Genomic DNA, 27,293 nt, shown 5'->3' on the forward strand with positions numbered 1-27,293 from the left:
TTCTTGCTTGCACAGAGCCTGCAAATCTGCCAGAGGTGAGAACTTAAAGCTTTCTTGAGTCTTTTCTGAGCATGTCCTCAACTCTGTGCAATCCCACACCCTTCATATCCCGCTCCCATTCATGTGGGAGATTTTCAAAGCCCTTTCCCCGTGAAGTGTCTCATTCCTTAGATTTTAACGATTTCATTGTTTGTCCCAAGAGGAGTGGCTAATACATCTGCCTTTATTTTTTTTTTTTTTTTTTCAAGATTTTTTATTTGTTTGACAGAGAGAGACACAGTGAGAGAGGAAACACAAGCAGGGGGAGTGGGAGAGGGAGAAGCAGGCTTCCCGCAGAGCAGGGAGCCCGATGCAGGGCTCGATCCCAGGACCCTGGGATCATGACCTGAGCCGAAGGCAGACGCTCAACGACTGAGCCACCCAGGCGCCCCAATACATCTGCCTTTAAACTTAAGAGTTGTCCCTCTGCTCTGAAGAGTTCTGAGTTGCATAAAATAAAGGCAAGTCCTTTGAGCCAGTTCTTCAAGGAGCCAGTAGACAAGTCCAAACAAATAACCGTAATTCTTTGAGAATAGTATTCTACTCCCATTGGTACAAGGAACATGTACCAGGAATGCAGGCTATTGTCTTCAAGGCTGCCAGGAAGCACAAAATGAATGGGACCAGGGTAAGTTAAAGTGCCACAAAGCAATCTTTTCAAGATTCAGCCATTTTTCTTTATTGTTTTGTTTTTTTACTGACCATTTACTTAGTTGCTGTAAACTTTCATTTTCTAGAGTTCCAATAAAGTTGATTCTGTTTTTGCTAATTTATTCTCTGCTTCTATGGAGAAAGAGACTTTTGGAGTTCCCCATTCCACCATCCTTGGTAGACATCTGCCAGCTTATTCATTTTGAAGTAAAAGGAAAATGTGGTTACTTTCAAGGGTTTCATAAAGCAAAGAAAACCATGCTCACAACGTATAAAGGAGAGAGCTCATTTTAAGGTCACACAGTTCTAAGCAAGAGTTAATGTCCCATGTCAACAGCGCAGGCTTCTACTTTGATTAGATCTGAGCATCAGTGTGCATTACTTTAGGTAATTAACAAAATATGCCTTCCTCTCATGCACCTGCAGGAGCACAACCATCACAGACTGTTTGGCTGAGACAGCGAGTCAGGAGGGGTCTGGACACTGCTGCGTGCGATGAGCACAGAGAGATGAGCAGTAGACCGTCTGGTACCCGGGGCAGCTGCCAGAAGCACAGCCCTCGGTGCTTCTGCACACACAAGGCCCCAGACCCACTCCACAGCAAGTCCCCCAGAGTCAGGCTGCTCTCTTGGGAGCACGAAGAAACTTGGATATGGCAGACAGTAAGTGACCAATCTTAATTTTGTGCCAAGTCACCTATTTTAATTGCAGATTCTAACATAGGCAGAAACCACAGGGTTAAGTGTTTTTGGAAGAAAAAAATAGTCCTGGGGCTCCTGGCTGGCTCAGTCAGTAGAGCATATGGCTCTTGATCTCGGGGTCATGAGTTCGAGACCCACATTGGGGGTGAAGTTTACTTGAAACAAAAAGTAAAATAATAATCCTTTTCTTTGTGAGAATGTCTTCATTAATCTTTTCCTCCATGAATTTGATGGGACTGCCATTAGATGACCTTGGCAGGAGAACATGCTGGTCTAACTCATTGGAGCCCCGTGTTCCAGAGCCTGCTACAACTCTCATGGACAAGTTCTGAGTTCTGCACTCTGAACTGCGGGGCAGACAGTTCTTCAATGCCTGACGTTAACAAGGGTCGTATCACTTGCCCTCTGCGACCACCCCCGCCCCAGCATCTCATCTTCCAGAGCATGCAGAGGTAGCATTTTGTTCAGAGCATGGCTGTGCTGTTGAACAGGGAGCAGAACAAAGCCATGCCAAGATGCAGGTGGCAGCTCATGCCAACTCGCTGACCTGCCCCCTGGGGCTCACAGCCTGCGACTCGAATTCCTCTCCTCCCACAGCCAAGTGATTACGATCAGAAACGTGCAGGTCCTGGACAAACAGAACAGGAAACATTACATCCCTGAGAGGCTACTGTGCACCATGACAAGCTGCAAAAGAGAAAACCCAACAAGCGGACCCAACACTCCAACATTCACAGCACGTGTATTCAGCGTTCATTTTATTTTAGTTACAAAATTGCCCAAACACAAAGTTTAAAAAACACACACACAGCGTTAAGTTTTTTATTCCTTCTTTTGTTGCAGAAAATAAATAATGGTCGCATAATAATCGTTCACATATGCGTGTCTATAAAAGCGTTTCTAAAAATGTCATTTGCTGGGATTCGACAGTATCATCTTTTTGGCTTTTCAGTTGCAGGTATGACACAGTATAGATCATTTGATTTCATGGAACTTTTTTAAGCACTTGGGCTCCAGCAACTTTGGAAAAAGGCTGTCTGTGAGCTTAAAAGTCTTATTCCAGGTTATTGTTGAAATAGTTAAGCTACAAACAACCAGGGTTGTTAATTCATTTAGGAGGAGAATATAGTTTCTCTTTTATAAAAATCGCCCAAAAAACTCATGAACACCTAAACCGACATAAAAAGTTGGTCTATCTTCGTAGGAATTAACAAAAAGGAAGGAACAAAGCACAGACGGCCCCTGGGAAGTACATTGAATCAGGCGTGACCCCTCACAGTACTCTCTGCTTCCAGTTTGGCCCTTGGGAGTTTAAAGAAAGGAAAGCTGTTCAGTCATCTAAACCTATATTTCTGAAAAGGTAGGACATGGACTCCCCATTGTGAATCCGACGGATGGCTTCTGAGAGGATCATGCTGATATCCACAGTTTTAATTTTGGGGCACTGGAGCTTCTGGATTTCATGTGGAATCGTATTGGTAACCACCACCTGCAAATCAAGAGGAAAGAAATCCAACAGCATCAGAGAACCAGGTAGCTTCCTGTCTGGATCTGAAAATCTGATATATTCTCAAATTTCGGTGGTTCTACTTGACAGGACAGTGAGTCTACCATATGTTTTCAGTCAACGTGAACACTACTCGTTTCTTTTATTAAAAAAAAGATTTATTTATTTTAGAGAGAAAGAGTGAGTGAGTGCAGAGGGAAGGGGCAGAGGGAGAGGGAGAGAGTCTTAAGCAGAGTCTACGCTGAGCATGGAGCCCAGTGTGGGGGTCAATCTCACAACCTGAGCTGAAACCAAGAGTTGGACGCTTAACCGACTGAGCCACCCAGGTGCCCCCACTACTTGTGTCTCTTAGGTCAAGGTCTGATACCCGGACACCCACTAAGACAGCTACAGGCAAAAAGACAGAAAATAAGAACTACCAGTGAGGATGTGGGGAAACTGGAACCCTCAGACGCTGCTGGCAAGAGGAGTGAAAAATGGTTTGGCTACTCTGGAAAACAGTCTGGAGGTTCCTCAAAAGGTTAAACATAGAGTTGCCACAGAACCCGAGAAATGAAAACATATCTCCACTCAAACACTTGCACATAAATGTTTAAAACACTATTATTTACAAGAGTCAAAAAGTGGAAACGACCCAAATTTCCATAACCTTATGAATGAAAAATCAAAATGTGGCATATCCATTTGATGAAATATTCAGCAACAAATAAGAATGAAGTACGGATACCCTGCTCCGGCAAGGATGAACTTTCAAAACAGCACACTAAGTGAAAGAAGCCAGACACAAAATGTTCCACATCACAGGATTTTATTTATATGAAATGCCCAGATTCGGTAAATCTATAGAAACGGAAAGCAGATTAGTGGATGCCTAAGGCTGAGTGGACTGAGAAGAAATGGGGAGAGGGGTGGACTGCTAATGAGAATTGGGGCTCTTTTCTGGGGGGAGGAGAATGGTGGGTGCACAATTCTGTGAATACACTAAAAACCAGTGAATGTTATACTTTAAATGGGTGAATTGTACGGTATGTGAATTATATCTCAATAAAGCTGTTTTTCTTAAAATTAAGATTTGGTAAAAAAGAAAGACAAAGAAGCACTTTCCAACAGCTACAAATGGAAAAAAAAATAGCCGTCCTAAAAAAAACAGGGATGGGAATGATTTGTTAATTATATTTATACTCTATACTCCCTACTTCTGAAATAAGCATCAAGACCTCTTATAATAAAGATGCACATACACAAGGAGACTGTTGAAACAGAGGTGGACAGTAAGGAATTATTCAGAACCAGCAGCAGGGACATGAAAACCTAGCCTCATCTGATTCTTGTGACTTCCTTTTGTAGCTGATATTCCTGGCACATAAGGCAAAAATGGAAACATGAAGAGTCACATAAATTATCGTGGCCTGTGAAAGAGAACAGTTCCCAAATTAAAAAAAACAAAACAAAAAACAACAACAACAACAAAAAACCCAGAAAACCCTTCCCACTGGTATCAAGCACAGACTTCTCTGCACACCCCCCAGAGAATCGGTGTGAGGCGTGACCCGGGGCGGGGGGCACTACACCTGCGCCCCATGCGCGGTGCTCCCTTGTAGGGGTTGGTTTTTCACGCATCAACCACCCTCACTGGGGGATGTATCTTCCACATCTATTCTTTTTTTTTTTTTAAGATTTTATTTATTTATTTGCCAGAGAGAGAGAGCACAAACGGGGGGTGGGGGGAGCAGAGGGAGAAGCAGGCTCCCTTCTGAGCAGAGAGCACAACGCGGGACTCGATCCCAGGGCCCCGGGATCATGACCTGAGCCGAAGGCAGACACTTAACCGACTGAGCCACCCAGGCGTCCCTTCCACATCTGTTCTAACCAGTTTTTAGAAGTACCAGTTTGAGAGGTGCCTGGGTGGCTCAGTCCTTAAGCGTCTGCCTCCAGCTCAGGTCATGATCCCAGGGCCCTGGGATCGAGCCCCGCATCGGGCTCCTTGCTTAACAGGGAGTCTGCTTCTCCCTCTGCCTGCCGCTCCCTCTGCGTGTGCTCGGTCTCTCTCTAATAAATAAATAAAATCTTAAAAAAAAAAAAAAGTATCAGTTTTATTGAGATATAATTCACGTACCATCCAGTCACCCATTTAAAGTGTATGCTTCACCGGTCTTCAGAACACTCAGAGTTGGGCTTAGCACGTCCCCCAGAAAGAAACGCTGCATGCCTTCACTGTCCCTCCTCATCTCACCATTCCCCAGAGGCCTGGCAACCACTGATCTCCTGCCTTTATCTATTCTGACCATTTCATTTAAGGATTTTAACTAAAACAAACAAACCAAAACCCCCACTTCAAATCTTGGTTTATCAGCCCCGAGCACTATCTTCCGAAAGAGGAGGACAGCAGCCTCTCCACGTCCCCCACCTCCGCCCCCTACCTGGCAGAGTCCACCGTTGCTCCTGCACTGTTTACACCCTACTGCTCCACTGTGCTTTGTGCTGTAAGTTTACGGGAAAAACCTGAGCTTCCTAACCAGAGTGAACACAGAAACCCAGTTTATTGATTATTATTATTATTTAAGATTTTATTTATTTATTGGAGAGAGAGCACGAGCGGGGAGGATAAGGAGACGCAGACTCCCCATGGAGCAGGGAGCCCGATGCGGGGCTTGATCCCAGGACCCCGAGATCATGACCTGAGCCAAAGGGAGACGCATAATGACCGAGCCACCCAGTCGCCCCAGAAACCTGGTGTAGCCACTAGTTACTGGCCTGACTCCCCCTTCTGGGCATCAGTGCGAGGCCCCTCTCAAGACACAAACGCGCCCATCCGCAGAGGGGGCCTGTCCCTCAAGACTCGGATGCACTTGCGTCCATTTCTGCTGCTTTCATGCCTCCTCTCCAAAGGCCACTCTGCTCTAGGAGGCCTGGGTCCCGCAGGGCCCCCCCCACTCCTCTGGCTTGCTTTTTCAAATCTGCCCGCACGCAGCACCCGTGGGAACCACGTGGACAGACCGTGACAGCTGCCCAAAGTCCTCTCCATCTACTCAGTATGTGAATTCTGTATCCAGTTCGTGGCCTTGAACACCTTTCACGTATTCTTGGCCCTTAGGATGTCTGTCCCGCTGGACATAAGGAGGCTGGATCTAGTCCAAGCCACACCAGCCTGGCCTCTGTCTGAGCGAAGGCACCTTGAACCCTTGAACACAGGGCCAGGCTCAAGGAGATGGCCTGCTGAAGAGTAGAAGTGTGGGACTCGGAAAAGTAAAAGGAGTTTGAGCCACGGAGGATTCAATACCCAGGAATCTCCAGGGCAAAACACCTCCCATTTCTTAAGAGAGAATGAAGATGTGATTTATGCAGTCAGAGCAGACAAGCAGATCAGCCAGCTGACCCGGGGGGCAGACAAAGCAGGAGTAAGCCTGATGGCCTCGCCTCAGGCCTGAGTGAGACGCAGGCGGCTTGGGAAACTGCCCTGTTTGCCTCCTGCCCCAGGTCCATACCGCAGGCGTCTGTCTGTACCAGCGAGAGCTGTGCTTTGGCATCGTAAATGCTCAGCCTACCGGCTGTGTGACCTGAAGAAGTCCCTTGGCCTTTCGGATGCAGGACTTCCTGTCTCTCTAAAAGTGGCGCTGATGGGCAGCCTGCAGGGCTGTGATAGAGTCTGGGGGGGGCCGGGGGGAGTGTGCACAGCACCGCGCGCCATGTGCCCCATTTATGAGAGTCAGTAAAACTAGTACCATGCGCAAAAGACAGAGGCTTCTGGTCCGTGAAACGCAAACATAACCCACGGTGTGAATCGATTCTTAACCACCAAATCATGCAGCCCTCACCCGCTCCCTCTAACCGGGACCGGGAGGCACAGAAGTGTCGGGGCAGCGGAGCCCAGACCGTGGCGGTTACCTCGTCGATGGCGGACTCTTCAATCAGCCGGGGAGCATCTGACGACAACAAGCCGTGAGTCGCCATCACAAAGATCTTATATGCGCCCCTTTCCTTCAGGGTCTCTGCTGCGGCAAGGAAGCTGTCCACGTCGTCGATGATGTCATCCTGTCAAGTCACAGAGGGAGCAGAAGGTACGTGAACACGGGGGCAAAGGCGGGTTCACACAACCCGGAAAAAGAAAGGGTGTCATCCCACTCTAGCAGATCTGCTGTCCCATCTAACATATCCGGGTGGCATGGTGACATGGCCGGTCGCTGTGCCCCCGCTGCATTCCCTGCAGGCCTCTCGGCCACACCGGGGCTCCCTGGGGCCACCAGCTCCACCTTATCCCTCGTGGGTCCGGAACTGTGCCCTCAGCAGGCTGGGGCTCCAGAAATGTTCACTAAAGGGTTTTTGTGTTTTGTGATTTTTTTAAAAGATTTTATTTATTTACTTGACAGAGAGAGGGGGCAGCAGAAGGGGAGGGAGAAGCAGACTCCCCACTGAACAGGGAGCCCGATGTGGGACTGGATCCCAGATCTTTGGGATCAGGACCTGAGCCAAAGGCAGAAGCTTAACCAACTGAGCCACAGGCATCCCGTGAAGGGTTTTTGTTTTTTTGAAACGCATAATAAAACTGTCAGAATGCGCTTGATTCTAGTTAGTCCTTTCCTCTTTTCCTGTTGGTTTTCCTTATTTTCTGAATTTTCTCCACTGGGCACATGGGAAATATACTTTCTACATATGGGAAAGATAGTAATAGTATTTTTTTTCAAAGATTTTATCTATTTATTTGACAGAGACACAGTGAGAGAGGGAACACAAGCAGGGGGAGTGGGAGAGGGAGAAGCAGGCTCCCCGCTGAGCAGGGAGCCCGATGCAGGGCTCGATCCCAGGACCTTGGGGTCATGACCTGAGCCAAAGGCAGAGGCTTAACGACTGAGCCACCCAGGCGCCCCTATAGTAATAGTATTTTAACAAACTACACAGTCCAGTGGTGTCCGACCCATGCACCACAGACTCCCAGTGTGACAGGGTAGAAAATATATATATCGGTCTCCACCCAGAGAGCACACAGAGCTCCTAAAACCCTTGCAAATTTCTAAGTGATGAGAACACTAAGAACATCATTTGTTCTATTTGTCTTTGACCCTGACCCTGACACAGGGCTCCCAAAACCCTTGTAAATTCCTAAGTGATAAGAGCACTAGAAGCATCTTTTATTCTAATGAGGTGACTCCCGGTGGGCTCCTGAATGGGGGCTGGTCACCAGAAAGACTATGCCATGAGAAGCTTGGAATTTCCAGTCCCCTAACCCCCATTCTCCAGAGAGGGGAGAGGGGCTGGAAATGGAGTTAATGATCCATCATGCCTATGTGATGAAACCTCCATAAAAATCCCAAAAGTACAGGGTTTGGAGAGCTTCCGGATTGGTGAACACATCCACATACTGGGAGGGTGACGTACCCCAGCTCCACGGGGACAGAATATTCTGTGCTCTGGACCCTCCCAGACCTCGCCCTATGTATCTCTTCATTGGTATCCTTTATGACATCCTTTAATAAACTGGTCAATACAAGGGTTTCCCTGAGTTCTGTGAGCCGCTCTAGCAAAATTAATCCAACCTGAGAAGGGGGTCATGGGAACCTCTGCTTTGTGGCCAGATCACACAGAAGCTGTGGGTAAGCCGGGGCCGTACTTGCAAATGGCATCTGAAGTAAGGTGGGAGCGGTCTTGTAGGACTGACCCTTAACCCGCGGGGCTGCGACACTAGCTCTGGGTAGACAGTGTCAGAACAGAGTTAAACTGGGGCGCCCGGGTGGCTCAGTCGGTTAAGCATGTGACTTCGGCTCAAGTCATGATCTTGGGGTCCTGGGATGGAGCCCCACATCGGGCTCCCCAGCGCTCTCTCTCTGCACCCCTCCCCCGCTCATACTTTCTCTCTCTCAAGTAAAAGCTTAAAGAAAAAAAAAAAAGAAAAAAAAAAGACCTGAGTTAAATTGTAAGACAAGCAGCTGGTATCACAGAGAAAAACCTCCACGCATTTATGTGAACTGTAAAGGGGATATGCAGGTGAGAGACATGGGAGGTGGAAAACGGAGTCTTTCCTATCACACCCAGGCTACCAAAGTTATTTTAAGCCCACTAGGGTATTAAGCATCGTCTAGACTTGAGTAAGTATTCACACATTTATTTTATATGCATATATATTATTCCTTTCAAATGTATACTGATATTACTGTGATCAAAGAAGAAAAACAGAGATATTACTTGAAAAGTGCTACTGGCAAAATGGTACAGCCATTCTGAAATAGTTTGACAGGGGGGCGCCTGGGTGGCTCAGTCGTTAAGTGTCTGCCTTCGGCTCAGGTCATGATCCCAGGGTCCTGGGATCGAGCCCCACATCGGGCTCCCTGCTCGGCGGGAAGCCTGCTTCTCCCTCTCCCACTCCCTCTGCTTGTGTTCCCTCTCTCGCTGTGTCTCTCTCTGTCAAATAAATAAATAAAATCTTTAAAAAAAATAAAGAAATAGTTTGACAGGTTCTTATAACACTCTCTTTGCAATCACCATGCAACCCGCCAATCGCACCTTTGGCATTTATCCCACAAAAAGTAAAACAAAAACCCATACACAAATGTGCATAGCAATTTTATTTCTAATAGCAGAAAACTGAAAACAATCCAAACGTCCTTCAGTCGGTGTACGGTTCAATTGTGGTACCAACCTGCATGGAAAACAGCTCAGCCTAAAAGGGTGTACTTAAATATATGTAACAACCTGGATGGATCTCCAGGGAAGCATGCTAGGGGGAAAAAACCGATCTTAAAGCCTGGCCAACTGTATACTTCACTTGTATGACTTTCTTGAAGTCACCATTACAAAGACAGAGGACAGATTAGCCATCAGGGATCGGGGGGGGCAGGAGGGGACCTAGCGATAAAGGCAGGGCACGAAGGAGCTCCGCTCAGGTGATGGTGTCCTTCTGTATCTGACCGAGGTGGCGATTACACAAAGCTCCACGTGTGAGAAGCCTGCACACGTCCACACACACACACGTCACACTGGTCCTATCAGGAGCGGCTGTGTGGGTGGTGGTGATCTGAATTTCCAGATTGTGTTACTGCATCACAGTTGAGCAAGGAGGAGGAAGCTGATCAAGAGAACACAAGACTTCCCTGTATAATTTGGGGGAGGGGAGGGCCTACTTCCTATGAATCAAAATTACTTCAAAATAAAAAGGGTTTTTTTTTCTTTTTAATGCAGTAGAAAGGGGCAAAAGCATTACTGAATTCACAGCATCTTGTTACTACAGATTTCGTTAATTAAGGAATAAATTCATGGGCAGTTAGTACCCTAGAGGGTGATGTCAGAGATTTTGTAATTCAGAAAAGATTTTATAATTCAGAAGTTCACAAGCAAAATCACAAGCACTGGGGAGAACGTGGGGCCCCCACTATGGAGTCTTGGTTAACTGGTGCAGCCACTCTGGGAACAGTTTGGCACCAGTCAGGAAAGTTGGAAATGTGTGTGCCTTCTGACCCAACCACCCCACTCCCAGGTGCCAAGAAAGTTTTACACGTATGCTCCAGAAAATAGGCACAAGATTGTTCAGAGCAGTATTATCTGGAAATAGAGAAACTGTATGTTCGGTGCCTGGAGAACAGATCAATAAGCTGTGTCATGGTTGTACCAGGAACAGCAGTAAAGAGAAATAACGTGCAACCACATGTTACTACATGGAGAAATCTCAGAACAGCATCGAACGGAAGTCATAAAGTACACAAAGACTTCATTATACAAACATCAGAAACCTGAAAAACAGAACCACCTAGCATTAGGGATACATGCATTCACGGCAAGCAAGGGCATGAATGGTGACTTCCGGGTTGCTGACAACCTTTGGGGGTAGGAGAGAGAAGAGAGACCAGGGAAGAGCCAACGTGGCCTCACGGGGACAGGACGACGTTCTGTTTCCAAGCTGAGCAGTGGGGCGCCCACGTGTTCATATTATTGTTGTTTTAACGATACAGGCATTAAATGTACTCCTTCTGTGCACTGGTTTTGTGAAGCACAAGAAGATGAGTGTTTTAAACAGTTATCAATTTTGTACCCTACCTTTATCACAAAACAATTTCTCATGTATGACAAACAGCCGCACAACATTTAGTAAACTAAGTAGTTACAATTTCTTAATAAACTAATGATAACAATTTTCTGCTTTTGGACCAAAGTAAACATGTAGCACAAGGTACCAACGTAAAGGAGACTTACCTGGCCACACCGCTATCCACACAATTAACAAATAATTCAACAGAATAACAACGGCAAATACAACAATTAACAATAATAATAAGAGAGATCTACATACCACAATGATGGCGATCCTTCCTCCAACATCGCCAACAACTGTGATTGGGGGCTTTTCTTTAGGAATCAGCACTGGTCAGAATAAAACACACACAAAAGTTTCTATATTAAAGCCTTTAAAAAGTTAATGTCTCATGATAAAAAGACCCAAGGAACTAGAAACAGATGGGAACTTCCTCAACCTGAAAAAGGGCAAATATGAAAAACTCACAGCTGACAGCATACTTAATGAAAGACTGAAACATTCCCCTAACATCTGGAACAAGACAAAGGATGCCTGCTCTCACCATTGCTACTCAACACAGTACTGGATGTGCTAGCCACAGCAATTAGGCAAGAAAAAGAAATAAAAGGTATCCAGATTGGACAGAAAGAAGTAAAACTACCTCTATTAGCAAATGACATGACCCTACATATAAAAAATACTAAAGAATCCACAAAGAACTACCAAAGCTAATACATCAATTCACCAAAGTTGCAAGGTAACACATAAAAATCAGTTCTTTCTACACACAAGCAATGAACAATCTGAAGAAGAAATAACTCCACTTGTAAAAGCATTGAAAAGAATAAAATACCTGAAAATAAATTTAACCAAAGAGGTGAAAGACTTGTACACTGAAAAGTATAATATACTGGTGAAAAAAATTAAAGGAAACATAAATAAATGCAAAGATATCCCATGAATTTATTCCTTAATTAACAAAATCTGTAGTAACGAGATGTTGTGAATTCAGTAATGCTTTTGCCCCCTTTCTACTGCCAGTGAACTATATACTTTAAAACGGCTGATTCTAGGTTATGTGACTTTCACTTCAATTTTTATTTTTTATTTTTAAGGATTTTATTTATTTGTCAGACAGAGAGAGAGAGCACAAGCAGGGGGAGCAGCAAGCAGAGGGAGAAGCAGACTCCCCACTGAGCAGGGAGCCCGATGCGGGGCTCAATCCCAGAACCCTGGGATCATGACCTGAGCCAAAGGCAAACGCTTAACCGACTGAGCCACCCAGGCATCCCTCACTTCAATTTTTAAAGAAAGGTCAGTGTCACTAATGAAAAAAAGTAGGAGTGCTCTAGATCAGGGCTTCTCAACCTGGGCACCATTGACTTTTCGGTCAGGTAATTCTTTGTGGTGGGAGCTGTCCTGTGTTTTACAGGATGTTTACGGCATCCTTGGCCCCCTCAACTGTGACCACCAAAATTGTCTGCAGACACTCCAAGTGTGCTCAATGGGACAAAATCCATGGCATCCCTGCCCCACACGCCCCAGTTGAGAACCAATGCTGTGGATTAAAAGAGGCTAAAGACGAAGGACAACTGAATGTAACGTGATCCTAGGTGGCGGGGGGCGGGGGGGGGGACGACAGAAATGTAAAACCAAACAAAGCAAGATAAATCCCAAAACTGAAGTAATTTTGTACACTTTCCACACTTCCTTTTCCAGGCACCTAACCCCAGGACTGGGGAAAGAGTATAACAGTGTAGACTTTAGGGAATCAACCTGACAAAGAGCCGTATGAACAGTTTTACCTTTGGATTCATAAATCTCACTTTTAGAAACTTACAATGAATAAGCCCAGATACAGAAAAAGCGTTAACCCACCTATGTGCGTTACAACATTATACTGGCAAAGAACAGGTGAAAACATCATGGTGCCTGGGAGGCTCAGTCGGTTAAGCATCTGACTCTTGGTTTTGGCTGGGGTCATGACCTCAGGGTCATAAGATCGAGCCCTGCATGGGGCTCTGCGCTCAGAGCAGGGTCTGATGGAGATTCTCTCCCTCTCCCTCTGCTCCTCCCCCCCCACTTGCTCTCTTTCTAAAATAAATAAAACCTTAAAAAAAACAAAACAGGTAAAAACAAATACCTGCGAGACCCTGGTTGGGCTTAGGTTTCAACCACATTTAACAGCCATTAAAAATGCTGTTCATGCAAGTTTTCAATCACCTGGGAGAAGGTGTATTATGGAGCAACACGTGCATTCTGTCCCCGTCTACACCGCAGCTCCGTAACCCAAGGAAGGAAACCATGGGAAGAGGCCCACCAGAAGATAAAAATGCTGTGTCTCTGGATCTAGTGCTGTAATGTTTTGAATATTTATATAATGGGCTCCTATTCTGGAAAAGTATTGCTTTCTTTTTTCTTTTTTATTTTTTTTTAAGATTTTATTTATTTGTCAGGGAGAGAGCACAAGCAGGGGGAGCAGCAGGCAGAGGGAGAAGCAGGCTCTCCGCTGTGGAAGGAGCCCGACACAGGACCCAATACCAGGACCCCAGTATCATGACCTGAGCTGAAGGCAGATGCCCAACCAACTGAGCCACCCAGGAATCCCATAGAAAAGTACTGCTTTCTTTTTTAGTTGGCATTTTCCCTAAGAAACCAAAAAACACGAACTAATTTTTTAAATCTAATGATAAATATCAAAATCTTTTGATGTCATCACAATCTTAACAAGTATGTGTGAGATTCCATAGGAATAATGTTTTCTTTTGCCTCCATATGTCTATTTGCATCTATCTACTTGCTACTAACTTAAACAAGTCTAGAGGGCCAGGCCAGCAAATGTGTAAAAAAAGTTCAACATTTGGGATCTGTGGAATTAAAATTCTGCTGTATTCCCCCCCAAATCCTCTAGTGTTCACTGCTTGAGTCAAAATGTACAAACAGAAATGTTATAATTACAATCGTGAACTAAACAAGCTGAAACATAGAGAGCAAATAAGTACATAAAGGAAATGTCAGAGAGTCCTGGCCCCTCGTTTTCATATGGGAGACCACCAGCTCCGTCTCTGCAGTCCAGAAATGACTAGCTAAGGCCACACTTAAAGCTAAAGCCCAGGGGCGCCTGGGTGGCTCAGTTGGTTAAGCGACTGCCTTCGGCTCAGGTCATGATCCTGGAGTCCCGGGATCGAGCCCCACATCAGGCTCCCTGCTCAGCGGGGAGCCTGCTTCTCCCTCTGACCCTCCCCCCTCCATGGACTCTCTCTCTCATTCTCGCTCAAATAAATAATAAATAAATAAATCTTAAATTAAAAAAAAAAAAAAAGCTAAAGCCCAGAAGTTAAAAGGAGCTGGTTCATGTGAAGACTGCTGACACGTTCCTGAACGTAGCTGACAGTAATTGCAAAGCTGAATAGGAACGTGCTTTCCCCCTGAGCTCAGGGAAAGGGCTCATCCCTGTAGAGCCCTGCCTAACACGAGCCCCTCACTGAGCAGATACCGGCTCTGAAAGGAAGGCCAGCCACAGGCCTGAGAGCCCAGCAGCCTTGCAGTGGGGTGCACGCGCTAATGTGGGGCCTGATTAGCAAATCCCGAACCCTGGCTCCATCCCTAGCTCTCTCTCCTTTTTCCTTTTTTTAAGATTTTATTTATTTGAGAGAGAGAGCACAAGTGGGGTGAGGGTCAGAGGGAGAAGCAGACTCCCCACTGAGCAGGAAGCCCGATGCGGGACTTGATCCCAGGACCCTGGAATCATGACCTGAGCCGAAGGCAGACGCTTAACAACTGAGCCACCCAGGTGCCCCTCTCTCTCCTCTTTAAAACTCCCATCACAGTGGGAGAGGGCCATCTCCCAAGATGGAATGGGAGAGGCATAGGCCTTCCCGTCCAATGAGCCCATTGCTAGACTCCCAGAGCAGTGATATATGTGTGCTAAGTCACAAATGTAAGCCACAGATGTAATTTTAAATTTTCTAGCAGCCACATTACAAAAGTATCGGGAAATAGGTGAAACTAATTTTAATACATTTTATTTAATCAAAAATATCATTTCAACATGTACTCAATAAAAACATGATTAACAAAGATCTTTCACATCATGGTTTTCACATCAAGAGTGCGTGTCCCTCACAGTCCCGGCACACCTCGGCTCCCATTCGCCCCACTCCAGCGGGCAGGCAGCCGCTGGGTCGGACAGCACAGCCCAGCCCGAGATCAAAGCCCTCCCACTGTGCATCTGTGTAACTTCATCAGCCTCCCAAATCTGTCCTCCCTATCTCTTGCCTCTCTTCCCTGCAATCTATCCCAACACCCAGTGCAGGCCTGGACTTCTGAAGACACCTGCCCCCAGCTCCAGAGAACTTTGCAGCCTTTTGTAATGGAAGTATATGAACTGGCATTTAAAATCCTCCCTTCCGGGGCGCCTGGGTGGCTCAGTTGGTTGGGCGACTGCCTTCAGCTCAGGTCATGATCCTGGAGTCCCAGGATCGAGTCCCGCATCGGGCTCCCTGCTCGGCAGGGAGTCTGCTTCTCCCTCTGACCCTCCCTGCTCTCATGCTCTCTCTCTCTCATTCTCTCTCTCAAATAAATAAATAAAATCTTTAAAAAAATAAAATAAATAAAATAAAATAAAATCCTCCCTTCCGGGGTGCCTGGGTGGCTCAGCCGTTAGGCGTCTGCCTTCAGCTCAGGTCATGATCCCAGGGTCCTGGGATCGAGCCCCACATCGGGCTCCCTGCTCAGCGGGAAGCCTGCTTCTCCCTCTCCCACTCCCCCCTGCTTGTGTTCCCTCTCTCGCTGTGTCTCTGTCTGTCAAATAAATAAATAAATAAAAAATCTTTAAAAAAAAAATAAATAAGGGCGCCTGGGTGGCTCAGTTGGTTAAGCGACTGCCTTCGGCTCAGGTCGTGATCCTGGAGTCCCGGGATCCAGTCCCGCATCGGGCTCCCTGCTCAGCAGGGAGTCTGCTTCTCCCTCTGACTCTCCTCCCTCTCATGCTCTCTGTCTCTCATTCTCTCTCTCTCAGATGAATAAATAAAAAAAAAATCTTTAAAAAAAAATAAATAAATAAAAATAAAAATAAAAATAAATAAATAAATAAAATCCTCCCTTCCGCTCCAGCAGACTCCTGCCACCTTACCCCCATCTCTTCCCCCAGGACCTTCCAGTCAGGGTGGTGTCCTTCCTGGTCACACCATGGCCAGACACAGGCCCCAGCCCTTGCCTCCAGAGCCTGCCCTCTGCCCTGCGGGCTGTCCCGGCATCCTGATCTAACCGACGCCTGAACGCTGCCTCTCTCCACCTCAGCCCACCGAGATCCGCAGGTGCAGTCCCAATTCAGCTTTCCTCCCCTCAAGTGTCTTCTATTTGCAAACAAGCAAACTCCTGGGCAAAGCAAGAACACGAAGGGGTCCAGGATATGCCACGGTGGCATAAAAATGATTCTGAGCTGAAGACACTGGAGCTCCTGAAATCCCTTCCGGTCTAAAAGCAGAACCCCCCAAAAGAACTCGAAAGAATTCAAAGGTCATAAGTCCCCTCCCAGGAACAACCAGGGAAGACTAACTTACCACCTAGACTAGAAGTCAGCACCACACCACACAGACGCGGTCACAAAACCATCCTACTCCCTTCTGTGCTAAGGGCCCTTCACCTCTCCTAAAAGTCACCTGTTTTCCAGCTTCCCCTGTTAAGATCCCCTCCAATCCTAAACCCTGTCTTTTCTTGTGCTAATCCATCTTTTGTGAGATTTGCAGGCCCATAAACCTGAATCTAAAGAGGGCAGAGGAAAAGTTTTTCCTCCCCAACAGACTCAAAGGCAGTATTTTTTGTTTTTAATTGAAAAGATGTTAGTAAAGCACGAAGGAAGTTTCTTAAAAACAAACAAATTCACACATAACTTCCCCACCCCGTCACCATATTGTCACCTTTAGTATTCCCTCCGGGGCCTCACACAAGCCCAGGTATACACTCTTGTATTCTGCCGATTCCCATATATTCCAGATTTTTCTCTTGTATCCAGCTAGGCTTAATTATTTCAGTGGGCTGCATAATTAGTTGTGCTGATACAAGATAATTTATCAGGGCCTACCCTCTGCTAAGCCATTTAGAATATTCTGCATTCAAAGTAACACTATTAGTGAATAGTATGCACAAAGTTTTTTGCTCGTGTTAAACTCTCCTCTAGGATATATTGCTGAGTGAATGGATGAAATTCTCTGAAATGGCAGAACTGAGCCTTTTCCTACTTCTTGCTATGATCACACAGACTGCTTCTAGAAGGCTCTACGATCCACAGGGCTATCAGAAATGCACTTGTTACAACTGGGTATTAATCCGTTTTTGCCCACTTAAAAAAAAACAAAGAGAGAAGAGGCCATTCACAGTGGGAAGACAATACATTCAAGCAGCCTTAAACGCAAAGAGGAGAGTGACAAAGAGGGGCCGGCACACTTACTGGGGATCTCCAGGCTGGGGTGGATGGCAGCTACACTCCTGACCATGGGCGGGGAGTGCCGTCCATCCACCAGGTCGGACTCGGCGTCCTGTGCTTCTCCGTGAATCACCGCGATTCCCAGGCGCAGGCGCTCGGCGAAAGACTGTGCCCTGAAGGAGAGCATGAGACACGGTTCAGAAAGCACGCGGCTTCCGTTGTCTGACGTTCACGGGAGGAACATACGAGAACAACCAGTGTAGTTTCCGAGAGCATTAATGAAAAGAGAGAGAAAATAATCTTCGAGTCCTAGGATCCGGGACAAAGCGTGGGGACCCCAGGTGATGAGCACGTCCCTCTCGCAGGGGGCACCAGTGGCCGGACAGCAGCCTGGTCTGCGCTCAGCGGGCTAGCTGCACCTGCACTCGCTAACTCTGCTAAGCCGCATCTTCCTCGCTTCTAACTGCTAAGCCACCTCGCCACCCACTTAACAGTGAGAACAACCACAGGAGGCAAAGGGCATTAAATACTCCTCAAAGCCATAAGCGTCAATTTTTAAGTTTTACTGAGATATAAGTGAGACCCAACAAACTGTGCATATTTAAACCGTACAATCTCATAAGCTCTGATGTACGCCACGTCCATGAAAACCGTTAGCACGACGAAGACAATGAAGATATCTATCGCTGCCAGACATGTCGTGTGCCCCTTAGTAACTCCTTCCAGCACCAGGCAACCAACAATCTGCTTTGTGGCACCAGAGTTTGACCTTTTCTAGAATTTCCTAAGTGGAATCAGAGTATGTTATCATTTCTTGTCTTACTTCGTTCACTAAGGATAACATTTTGGAGATTCGTCCACATTATATGGCCTATCAACAGGTCACCCCGTCACACTGCAACAGTCCATTATGTGGGTCTACCAGAGTTTGTTCATTTACTTGATACATTTGAGTTATTTCCAGTTCTGAACCATGACAAAACTGCTTTGAACATTCATGTACAGATCTCTGCATGGACTCACGCTTTCCTTCCTCTTGGGTAAAAACCTAGGAGCAGAATGGCTGGATCATAAGGTAAGGCATATATTTAACTCTCTAAAAAACAACCAGACTGTTTTGCAAACTGGGTATACCATTTTACATTCCCCTGAGCAGTGCATGAGGGTCCCGGGGCCTCCATGTTCTCACCAACACATGGTGTGGGCGATTTCAAATGCTATCCATTCTAATGGTGCCTAGTGGTACCTCACTGTGCTTTCCGTTGGGATTTCCCTCATAACAAACAGTGCTGAACATCTTTCATGTTCTTTTTTTTTTTTTAAAGATTTTATTTATTTATTTATTTGAGAGAGAGAGAGAGAGAAACAGCATGAGAGGGGAGAGGGTCAGAGGGAGAAGCAGGCTCCCCGCTGAGCCGGGAGCCCGATGTGGGACTCGATCCCAGGACTCCGGGACCATGACCTGAGCCGAAGGCAGTCGCTTAACCAACTGAGCCACCCAGGCGCCCTCTTTCATGTTCTTATCTGCCATTTGAATATATAGTTTGATAAAGGGTCTGTTTATCTTTTGCCAATTTTAGTTGGGTTGCTAGTTCTCTTACGAAGTTTTAGGAATTCTTTATATCCTCTGAATGTAAGTTCTTTTTTTTTTTTAAGTTTATTTATTTAATTTTTTAAGTGATCTCTCCACCCACATGGGGCTTGAACTCATGACCTCAAGATCAAGAGTCTCACGCTCTTCCGACTGAGCCAGGCAGGTGCCCCTGAATATAATAAGTTCGTTATCAAGCACATGCTTTACAAATATTTTCTCCCAATCTGAGCCTTCTCCTATCATTCTCCTAGTAATGTCTTCTGAAGAGTAGTTTTAGGGGGAGTGGGAGAGGGAGAAGCAGGCTTCCCGCCGAGCAGGGAACCCGATGTGGGACTCAATCCCAGGACCCTGGGACCACAACCCGAGCTGAAGGCAGACGCTTAACAACGGAGCCACCCAGGCGCCCGAGTAGTTTTACTTTTGATGATGTTTAACAATTTTTTTCTTATAAAATGTACTTTTGGTGTCTTATTTAAAAAATTTTTGTCCAGCAAAGTCACAAAGATTTTTCTCCCCCGTTTTCCCCTAGAAGTTTTATAGTTTTAGGTTCTACATTTAGTTACAGGATTCACTTTCAGTTGATTTTTGTATATGATGTGAAGTACGACTCAAAATCATTATTTTGTACGTGAACATCCAATCATTCCAATACCATTCATGAAACGGACTACCATTTCTCTGGTGCATTGCTTTGCACCTTTGCTGGAAACCAGTATTCTAGATACACATAGATCTGTTTTTGGACTCGATTCTGTTCCACTACTCTATTTTCCTATCTTTACCCCAATGCTACATAATCACAGTCGCTTCAGCTTTACAGTAAGACTTAACTTCAGTGTTAGATCTCCCACTTTGTTATTTCTCAAAGTCTAAGTAGCACTTACACATGTACTGAGTGGATGGGCAAGTCCATCTCAATCCTATGTGGCCAACCCCCAAAATCCCATAATCACTGGTGTGGAGAACACCCTAAGAAGTGATTAGTGGCCCCACTACCTCCCAGTAAACAACATACAGCTGAATCACCGTGGATCACTTTCTCAACCCCTCTCGTCTACGAGAGATAATAAATGCTGACCCCCTAGCCAGAGCAGATCAGATGAGATAACGTAGATAGATGTCTTCATACCAGCTCCTGTAACAGAATACACAGCCTAGGGGGTGCTTAAGCAACAGAAATGTATTTCTCACAGTTCTGGAGGCTGGCAGCCCAAGATGAAGGCACGGCAGAGCCGGTGCCTGATAAGGGCCTGCCTTCCGGTTTGCAGACGGCCCATGTTGCTCACGGTACCCTCATGGGGCAGAGAACAGAGAACCACGGCAAGCACCTGACTCTTCTCACAAGAGCACTAATCCCAGACATGAGGGCTCCACCTTCATGACCTAATCACCTTCCAAAGGCCTCACCTCCTAATACCATTATATTGGGGGTTAGCATTTCAAGATGAATTTTGGGAGGGGACACACACGCTCCAACCACAATAGTAGCGAAAACATCTGACGCTACACATAAGCTCCCTCAGGGAGTGTTCTTAGGCCTCATCAGACCTGGCACAATAAACATCTGAATGGATAGGTGACAAACACTGGGGGCGCCTGGGTGGCTCAGTCGGTTAAGTGTCTGCCTTCAGATCAGGTTGTGATCTCGGGGTCCTGGGATCGAGCCCCACGTCGGGCTGCTTGCTCAGCGGGGAGTCTGCTTCTCCCTCTCCCTCTGTGCTCCCCGCCCCCCAAATAAATAAATAAAATCTTAAAAAAAAAAAAAGACAAACACCGTAGTACAGTTGACCCTTGAACAACATAGATTTGAACTGCACTGGCCCACTTATAAGTGGATTTTTTTTTTAATACAGTCCAATCCTGTAAATGTATTTTTTCTTCCTTACCATTTCTTAATAACATTTTCCTTTCTCTGTCTTACCTGGAGTAAGAATACAGTATACAAATGACAAAATATGCGTTAATCGACTGTTTATGCTCTCAGTAAGGTTCTAGGCAACAGTAGTCTGTTAGTAATTAAGTTCTGGGGGAGTCAAAAGTTATGCGTGGATTTCTGAAGCACGGAGGGGGGGTCGGTGCCCTAAGACCTGTGTTGCTCAAGGGTCAACTCTACTAACAAAAGCCAAATAAACTGAGCCAAAGGCTACCGCAATGATAAAATCTCATCAACAAACGGGATTAGATATAAAGCAAGTATTACAGAAGTTACGAGAAGCCTATCCATATGGGCGAGACAAAGGAAAATTCATCATATTCTTTGGGTATTTAGGGGGCAAAAATGTATCAAAATGCACTGCTGCCACTTCTCTTTCCGCTAAGACTCCTCCCACGAAGTACAACCAAAACCCTGGATATCATATATGAAACAAATGTAAGAAGACTCCAAAGGTGGAGAGGAGAAAAAAGACTGGCTGGGGACCTTGAGACTGTTGGAACGACAAGGTGGTCAGTCTGGTGGTCTTTTTGTCTCATCATCACAGACCTGCAGCTGGAGAAGCAGGCAACCCCAAAATGCCAACAGGCACATACCAAAAAAGCCCAAACAAAAGCCTGCTTTCTCTAGCCAAAGGACCAAGAAAGGGGCAGCCTCCCAAGTCAGAAAACTTTAACACAGTAACTGCCCTTCTCCAGCCAACCGCCACAGAAAAAGCCAGCTACACCACTCCGGACATAAGCACAGGTCAAGTAGGGGGGTCTACCCTTCCTCACTTGCCAGGCTATAATGATGAGCCCCAAACCCTCCAACAGGGCGGTTTCAGAGAAGGCCAAGTAGGGAGCTGGGACTTTCATCCCTACCGAGCGGTAATGATCCCCCACCCCCCAGCGTCAGTGCAGCATGAACCCTGGACTTCCAACCCCACTCGGCAGTAAAAGGTGCCTTTCCCTCTCCCCTCTGAGGTGGTGTCAGGGGAGGCCTCGTGGGGTCAGGAGCCTCACCAGCCCAGTGGTAACAAGGCCACTTCCCACTTGGTGTCAGTAGAGGATTCACAGGGAGAGTACTCCCACTTCTATCTACTTGTGGGTGTTCTGATCTGATTCTTACTACAAAGCTACAGTAATCAAAACAGTGTGGTGTTGACACACAGACAACAGAACAGATCTGAGAATCCAGAAATAAACACAAACATCTATGGCCAACTGACTTTGGACGAGAATGCCAAAGCCATTCAAGGGGGAAAGAATAGTCTTTTCAACAAATGGTGCTGGACGACCAGATAATCACGTGGAAAAGAAAGAAGCTGGCCCCCGAGACCTCCCTCCATATACAAAAATGAACTCAACATGGATCAGCCACCCAAACATAAGAGTTAAAAACTAAAGCACTGGGAGAAAACACAGGGGCAAACTTAATGACCTTGGATTTAGCAATGGTTACTTATATATGATGCCAGAAGCAAAAGCAGTAACAACACAGCTAACCCAGACTTCGTAAAAATTAAAAACTTGTGTGTGTCGAAGGACATTATCAAGACAGGTAAAAGAGGGATGCCTGGGTAGCTCCGTCGGTTAAGCGTCTGCCTTCAGCTCAGGTCATGATCCCAGGGTCCTGGGAACGAGCCCGGCATCGGGCTCCCTGCTCAGAGGGGAGTCTGCTTCTCCCTCTGCCTGCCATTCCCCCTGCTTGTGCTCTCTCTCTCTCTGACAAATAAATAAAATCTTAAAAAAAACACACACAGGTAAAAGACAACATACAGAATGGGGTAAAATATTTGCAAATCCTCTATCTGAAAAGGACCCAGTATCCAGAATATATAAAGAACTCCTCTCTCTCTCTCACAAAAATAAATAAATAAAATCTTAAAAAAAAAAGCACACAGTGAGAGACTACTTCACACCCACTGGGATGGCCATAATAATTATAATAATAGGGGCGCATGGGTGGCTCAGTCGTTAAGCGTCTGCCTTCGGCTCAGGTCGTGATCCCAGGGTCCTGGGATCGAGCCCCGCATCGGGCTGCCTGCTCGGCGGGAAGCCTGCTTCTCCCTCTCCCCCTCCCCCTGCTTGTGTTCCCTCTCTTGCTGTGTCTCTCTTTGTCAAATAAATAAAATCTTAAAAAAATAATAATTATTATAATAATAATAAAAAAACAGAAAATAAGTGTTGGTAAGGATGTGGAAAGTCTGGAACCCTTGAACATTCCTGGTGAGAATGTGAAATGGTGTAGCCACTGTAGTTCAGCGGTCCCTCAAAAACGTCAGCATAGAATTACCATATACCTAGCACTTTCGATCCGTGGTACACATCCACGAGAAATGAAAACATACATCGACACAGCAACGTGTACACAAATGTTCACAGCAGTAGTCTTCATAACAGCCAAAATGTGGGAACCACCCAAATGTCCTTCAATACATGAACGGATAAACAGTGTGGTTCATCCACACAGTGGGGATTATTCAGCTGTAAAAAGAAATAACTGACTGATACACGCTACGACATGGATGAACCTGGAAGACAGGAGGCTACGTGAAAGAAACCATACTCAAAAGGCCACGTACTGTATGATTCCATTTATACGAAACGTCCAGGATAGGCAAATCCACAGAGACAGAAAGCAGATTCGTGGCTGCCAGGGGCTGGGGAGAGAAGGGGCAAATATTTTACCCCATTCTGTATGTTGTCTTTTACCTGTGTGTTTTTTTTTTAAGATTTTATTTATTTGTCAGAGAGAGAGAGAGAGAGCCCAAGCAGGGGGAACGGCAGGCATGGAGAGTGATTTCTTAATGGGCATGGGGTGTTCCTCTGGAGTGATGAGAAAGCTCTGAAACCTGAGAGAGGTAGTGCGTGCACAACATTGCGAAGGCCCTAACTGCCAACGAACTGTATACTTTAAAATGATTAATTATACCTTACGTGATTTTCACCTTAACAACAACTAAAAGCCTATATATCAGAGAAAAACAAATTACTACATTAAAACTGATCCAGCGCAATGCCCAGAAAAGTGTTTGACAGGTTTATACTCCAAAACGAGTCATGGTTTACTATGACTTCCTCAAATGGACGATACAAGACTCCGCTGATAGAGCTTCTCGAAGGAAGTGTGGTGTGGGCACAGCCCTGGCTGCACCGGACACGGCGACTTTATGTTTTTATCACAAGTGCCAGCCTAATTTATTTAATATCCTAATGTCCTTCGTAATTTATAATGGAAAACTGCTTGTAATGCCCTTTAAATCACTGGCTTACTGTCTGCAAGCTCTCCCTCATCCTTCAATATCATCAGCCTGCGGGACCCAGGATGGAGGTACCTATGTTTTCTTATACTCTGCAGGGCTTCACAGGGATCCAGTGAGCAAAGGCATTCAATCGCAGGACATAATTTTAAAAGAGCATTTTTAGGGGCGCCTGGGTGGCTCAGTCGGTTAAGCATCTCACTCTTGATTTCGGCTCAGGTCATGATTGCAGGGTTGTGAGACTGAGCCCCACACTGGGCTCTGCGCTGGGCGTGGACCCTGCTTAATATTCTCTCTCTCCCTTCCCCCTAATAATCTCTCCCTATCTAAAAAAAGAAGAAAAGGAGGGGGGGAGCTTTTTTCCTTTCTTCCTACATTTGCTTTTGTTCTCTCCCTTTCCCACAAAGTGGCTTCTCCAGAAAACATGGGTATATAAAATCCTCTCAACCCTAAACCACTTTAAATATTGTATTACTGATTTATCAGCTACTCCAGCTTACATGTAACTCTCAGCACTGCCTCCGGGTGTTTTTGTTCTGTAAAATGTCACTTTTTAACACAGACCAAGAAGTGGCTTCTCAGCTGGATACAATTCTGTTAATAAATTACTGAGTTCTTGCAATAAAAGGCAATAAACAACTAAAAGTATATTCACTGGTACTGTAAACACCATGGATTTTAAACACCTTGGATGTGAAGGTCCACCAGTGGCTGCCAATCTGGAAATGAGAGAAGCATTAGGTCAGGCTTCCCGACACCTGCATGTCTTTGACTGGTGGGCACAGATTGGAATTGAAAAAAAAAAGAGGAAAATATATCATCATTTTTAAAATGGAGTCAGCAGACAATCTTTAACTATCAGCCCATAGAATTAAAACAAGGGACACCAGTGGGAACCACTGAGGTAGAATCCAGAGCGTCCAGGATTCGATCAGGGAGATGATTCTCCATGTGGACCCAAGGATTAGTGGTGAGCTCCCGCCTACCTCTTGGCTGAGGCTGGAGATTTGGCCACGATCACTGCATTCCTGTAATCCGGGATCTGTGACAGACAAGAGGTCAGGGATTACTCCCATGTCTCCATGAGGCTATTCACACCAAAACCTGACAGTCGATAAAAAGGAACATTCCAAGACTCAAAAATGTCATCTGGTCACTTCAAAGTTTTCCAAAAAGAGAAAAAGTTCAAAGTAAATTTTCCCTTTGGAAAATGAAGAAACCCCTACCTAGGAAAAAGTATTATCAAGGTGAGAACCTCACAGACTGAAGACAAAAAAAAGTAGGGTGAATTGCTGATTAGCTCATATCCATGTGTTGGCGAATACTGATAGTGGGACATAAAGACATTTTTATCAAGTCAACAGGAAGTCCTCTCATGAATCCCCATTGCATGCAACTTCCCAGTGCCAGGATGATACCCATCCAACGTGAATCCAAGGTAACTGTCCAATTCCAAATCAGTGCCGTCCATACAAAGGACTCCCAGGTCTCAGTCATGGCATATTGAAGAAACCAATTTGTTAAAGGATAATCATGACAGTGGGGTTTTATAAAGATATGAAGAACCCTTAAGAAAATAAAATTTCCCTGATGAACCTGGATGCAGAAATTCTCACCAAAATACTAGCCAATAGGATCCAACAGGACATTAAAAGGATTATTCACCAAGACCAAGTGGGATTTATTCCTGGGCTGCAAGGTTGGTTCAACATCTGCAAATCAATCAATGTAATACAATACGTTAATAAAAGAAAGAACAAGGGCAAAAATGATCCTCTCAATAGATGCAGAAAAAGCATTTGACAAAGTACAGCATCCTTTCTTGATTAAAACTCTTCAGAGTGTAGGGATTTGGGTACATACCTCAATATCATAAAAGCCATCTATGAAAAACCCACAGCAAATATCATTCTCAATGGGGAAAAACTGAGAGCTTTCCCCCTAAGGCCAGGAACACGGCACAGATGTCTACTATCACCACTGCTATTCAACATAGTATTAGAAGTCCTAGCCGCAGCAATCAGACAACAAAAAGAAATAAAAGGCATCCAAATTGGCAAAGAAGAAGTCAAACTCTCACTCTTTGCAGATGATATGATACTTTATGTGGAAAACCCAAAAGACTCCACCCCAAAACTGCTAGAACTCATACAGGAATTCAGTAAAGTGGCAGGATATAAAATCAATGCACAGAAATCAGTTACATTTCTATACACCAACAACGACCATAAGATACCTAGGAATAAATCTAACCAAAGAGGCAAAAAAATGTACTCAGAAAACTATAAAATACTCATGAAAGAGATTGAGGAAGACACAAAGAAATGGAAAAACATTCCATGCTCATGGATTGGAAGAACAAATATTGTGAAGATGTCAATGCTACCTAGAGCAATCTACACATTCAATGCAATCCCCATCAAAATACCGTCCACTTTTTTCAAAGAAATGGAACAAATAATCCTAAAATTTGTATGGAACCAGAAAAGACCCCGAATAGCCAGAGGAATGTTGAAAAAAAAAACAAAGCTGGTGGCATCACAATGCCCGACTTCAAGCTCTATTACGAAGTTGTCATCATCAAGACAGTATGGTACAAAAACAGACACATAGATCAGTGGAACAGAATAGAGAGCCCAGAAATGGACCCTCAACTCTACAGTCAACTAATCTTCAACAAAGCAGGAAAGAATGTCCAATGGAAAAAAGATAGTCTCTTCAACAAATGGTATTGGGAAAATTGGACAGCCACATGCAGAAGAATGAAACTGGACCATTTCCTTACACCACACACAAAAATAGACTCAAAATGGATGAAAGACCTAAATGTGAGACAGGAGTCCATCAAAATCCTAAAGAAAAATACAGGAAGCAACCTCTTCAACCTCAGCCGCAGCAACTTCTTCCTAGAAACATCGCCAAAGGCAAGGGAAGCAAGGGCAAAAATGAACTACTGAGACTTCATCAAGATAAAAAGCTTTTGCACAGCAAAGGAAACAGTCAACAAAACCAAAAGACAACCGACAGAATGGGAGAAGATATTTGCAAATGACATACCAGATAAAGGGCTAGTATCCAAAATCTATAAAGAACTTAACCAAACTCAACACCCAAAGAACAAATAATCCAATCAAGAAATGGGCAGAAGACATGAACAGACATTTTTCCAAAGAAGGCATCCAAATGGCCAACAGACAC

The 27,293-nt window shown here is 45.3% G+C and overlaps 1 protein-coding gene across 5 annotated transcripts in view; it reads right to left on the reverse strand.

The window, feature by feature from the left end:
- Nucleotides 1-222: 222 nt before the first annotated feature.
- The window catches only part of PRPSAP2 (phosphoribosyl pyrophosphate synthetase associated protein 2), a 51,250-nt gene continuing 24,179 nt past the window's right edge, over nt 223-27,293 (reverse strand). For 2 of the 5 annotated variants that reach the window (XM_036073507.2, XM_036073506.2), the window contains 5 exons: nt 25,082-25,137; nt 17,349-17,497; nt 11,174-11,244; nt 6,784-6,930; nt 2,200-2,880 (listed from right to left, as the gene is read on the reverse strand). In XM_036073507.2, the coding sequence (XP_035929400.1) occupies nt 2,722-2,880; nt 6,784-6,930; nt 11,174-11,244; nt 17,349-17,497; nt 25,082-25,137 (582 nt within the window). In that variant the 3' untranslated portion in view covers nt 2,200-2,721. Of the gene's footprint in view, nt 2,019-2,199; nt 2,881-5,444; nt 5,577-6,783; nt 6,931-11,173; nt 11,245-17,348; nt 17,498-25,081; nt 25,138-27,293 lie in introns of those variants that run through there. The other 3 variants (XR_013446043.1, XM_078067999.1, XM_078068000.1) reach the window with 3 other exon arrangements.

Source organism: Halichoerus grypus, chromosome 2, assembly GCF_964656455.1.
Source record: "Halichoerus grypus chromosome 2, mHalGry1.hap1.1, whole genome shotgun sequence".
NCBI lineage: Eukaryota > Metazoa > Chordata > Mammalia > Carnivora > Phocidae > Halichoerus > Halichoerus grypus.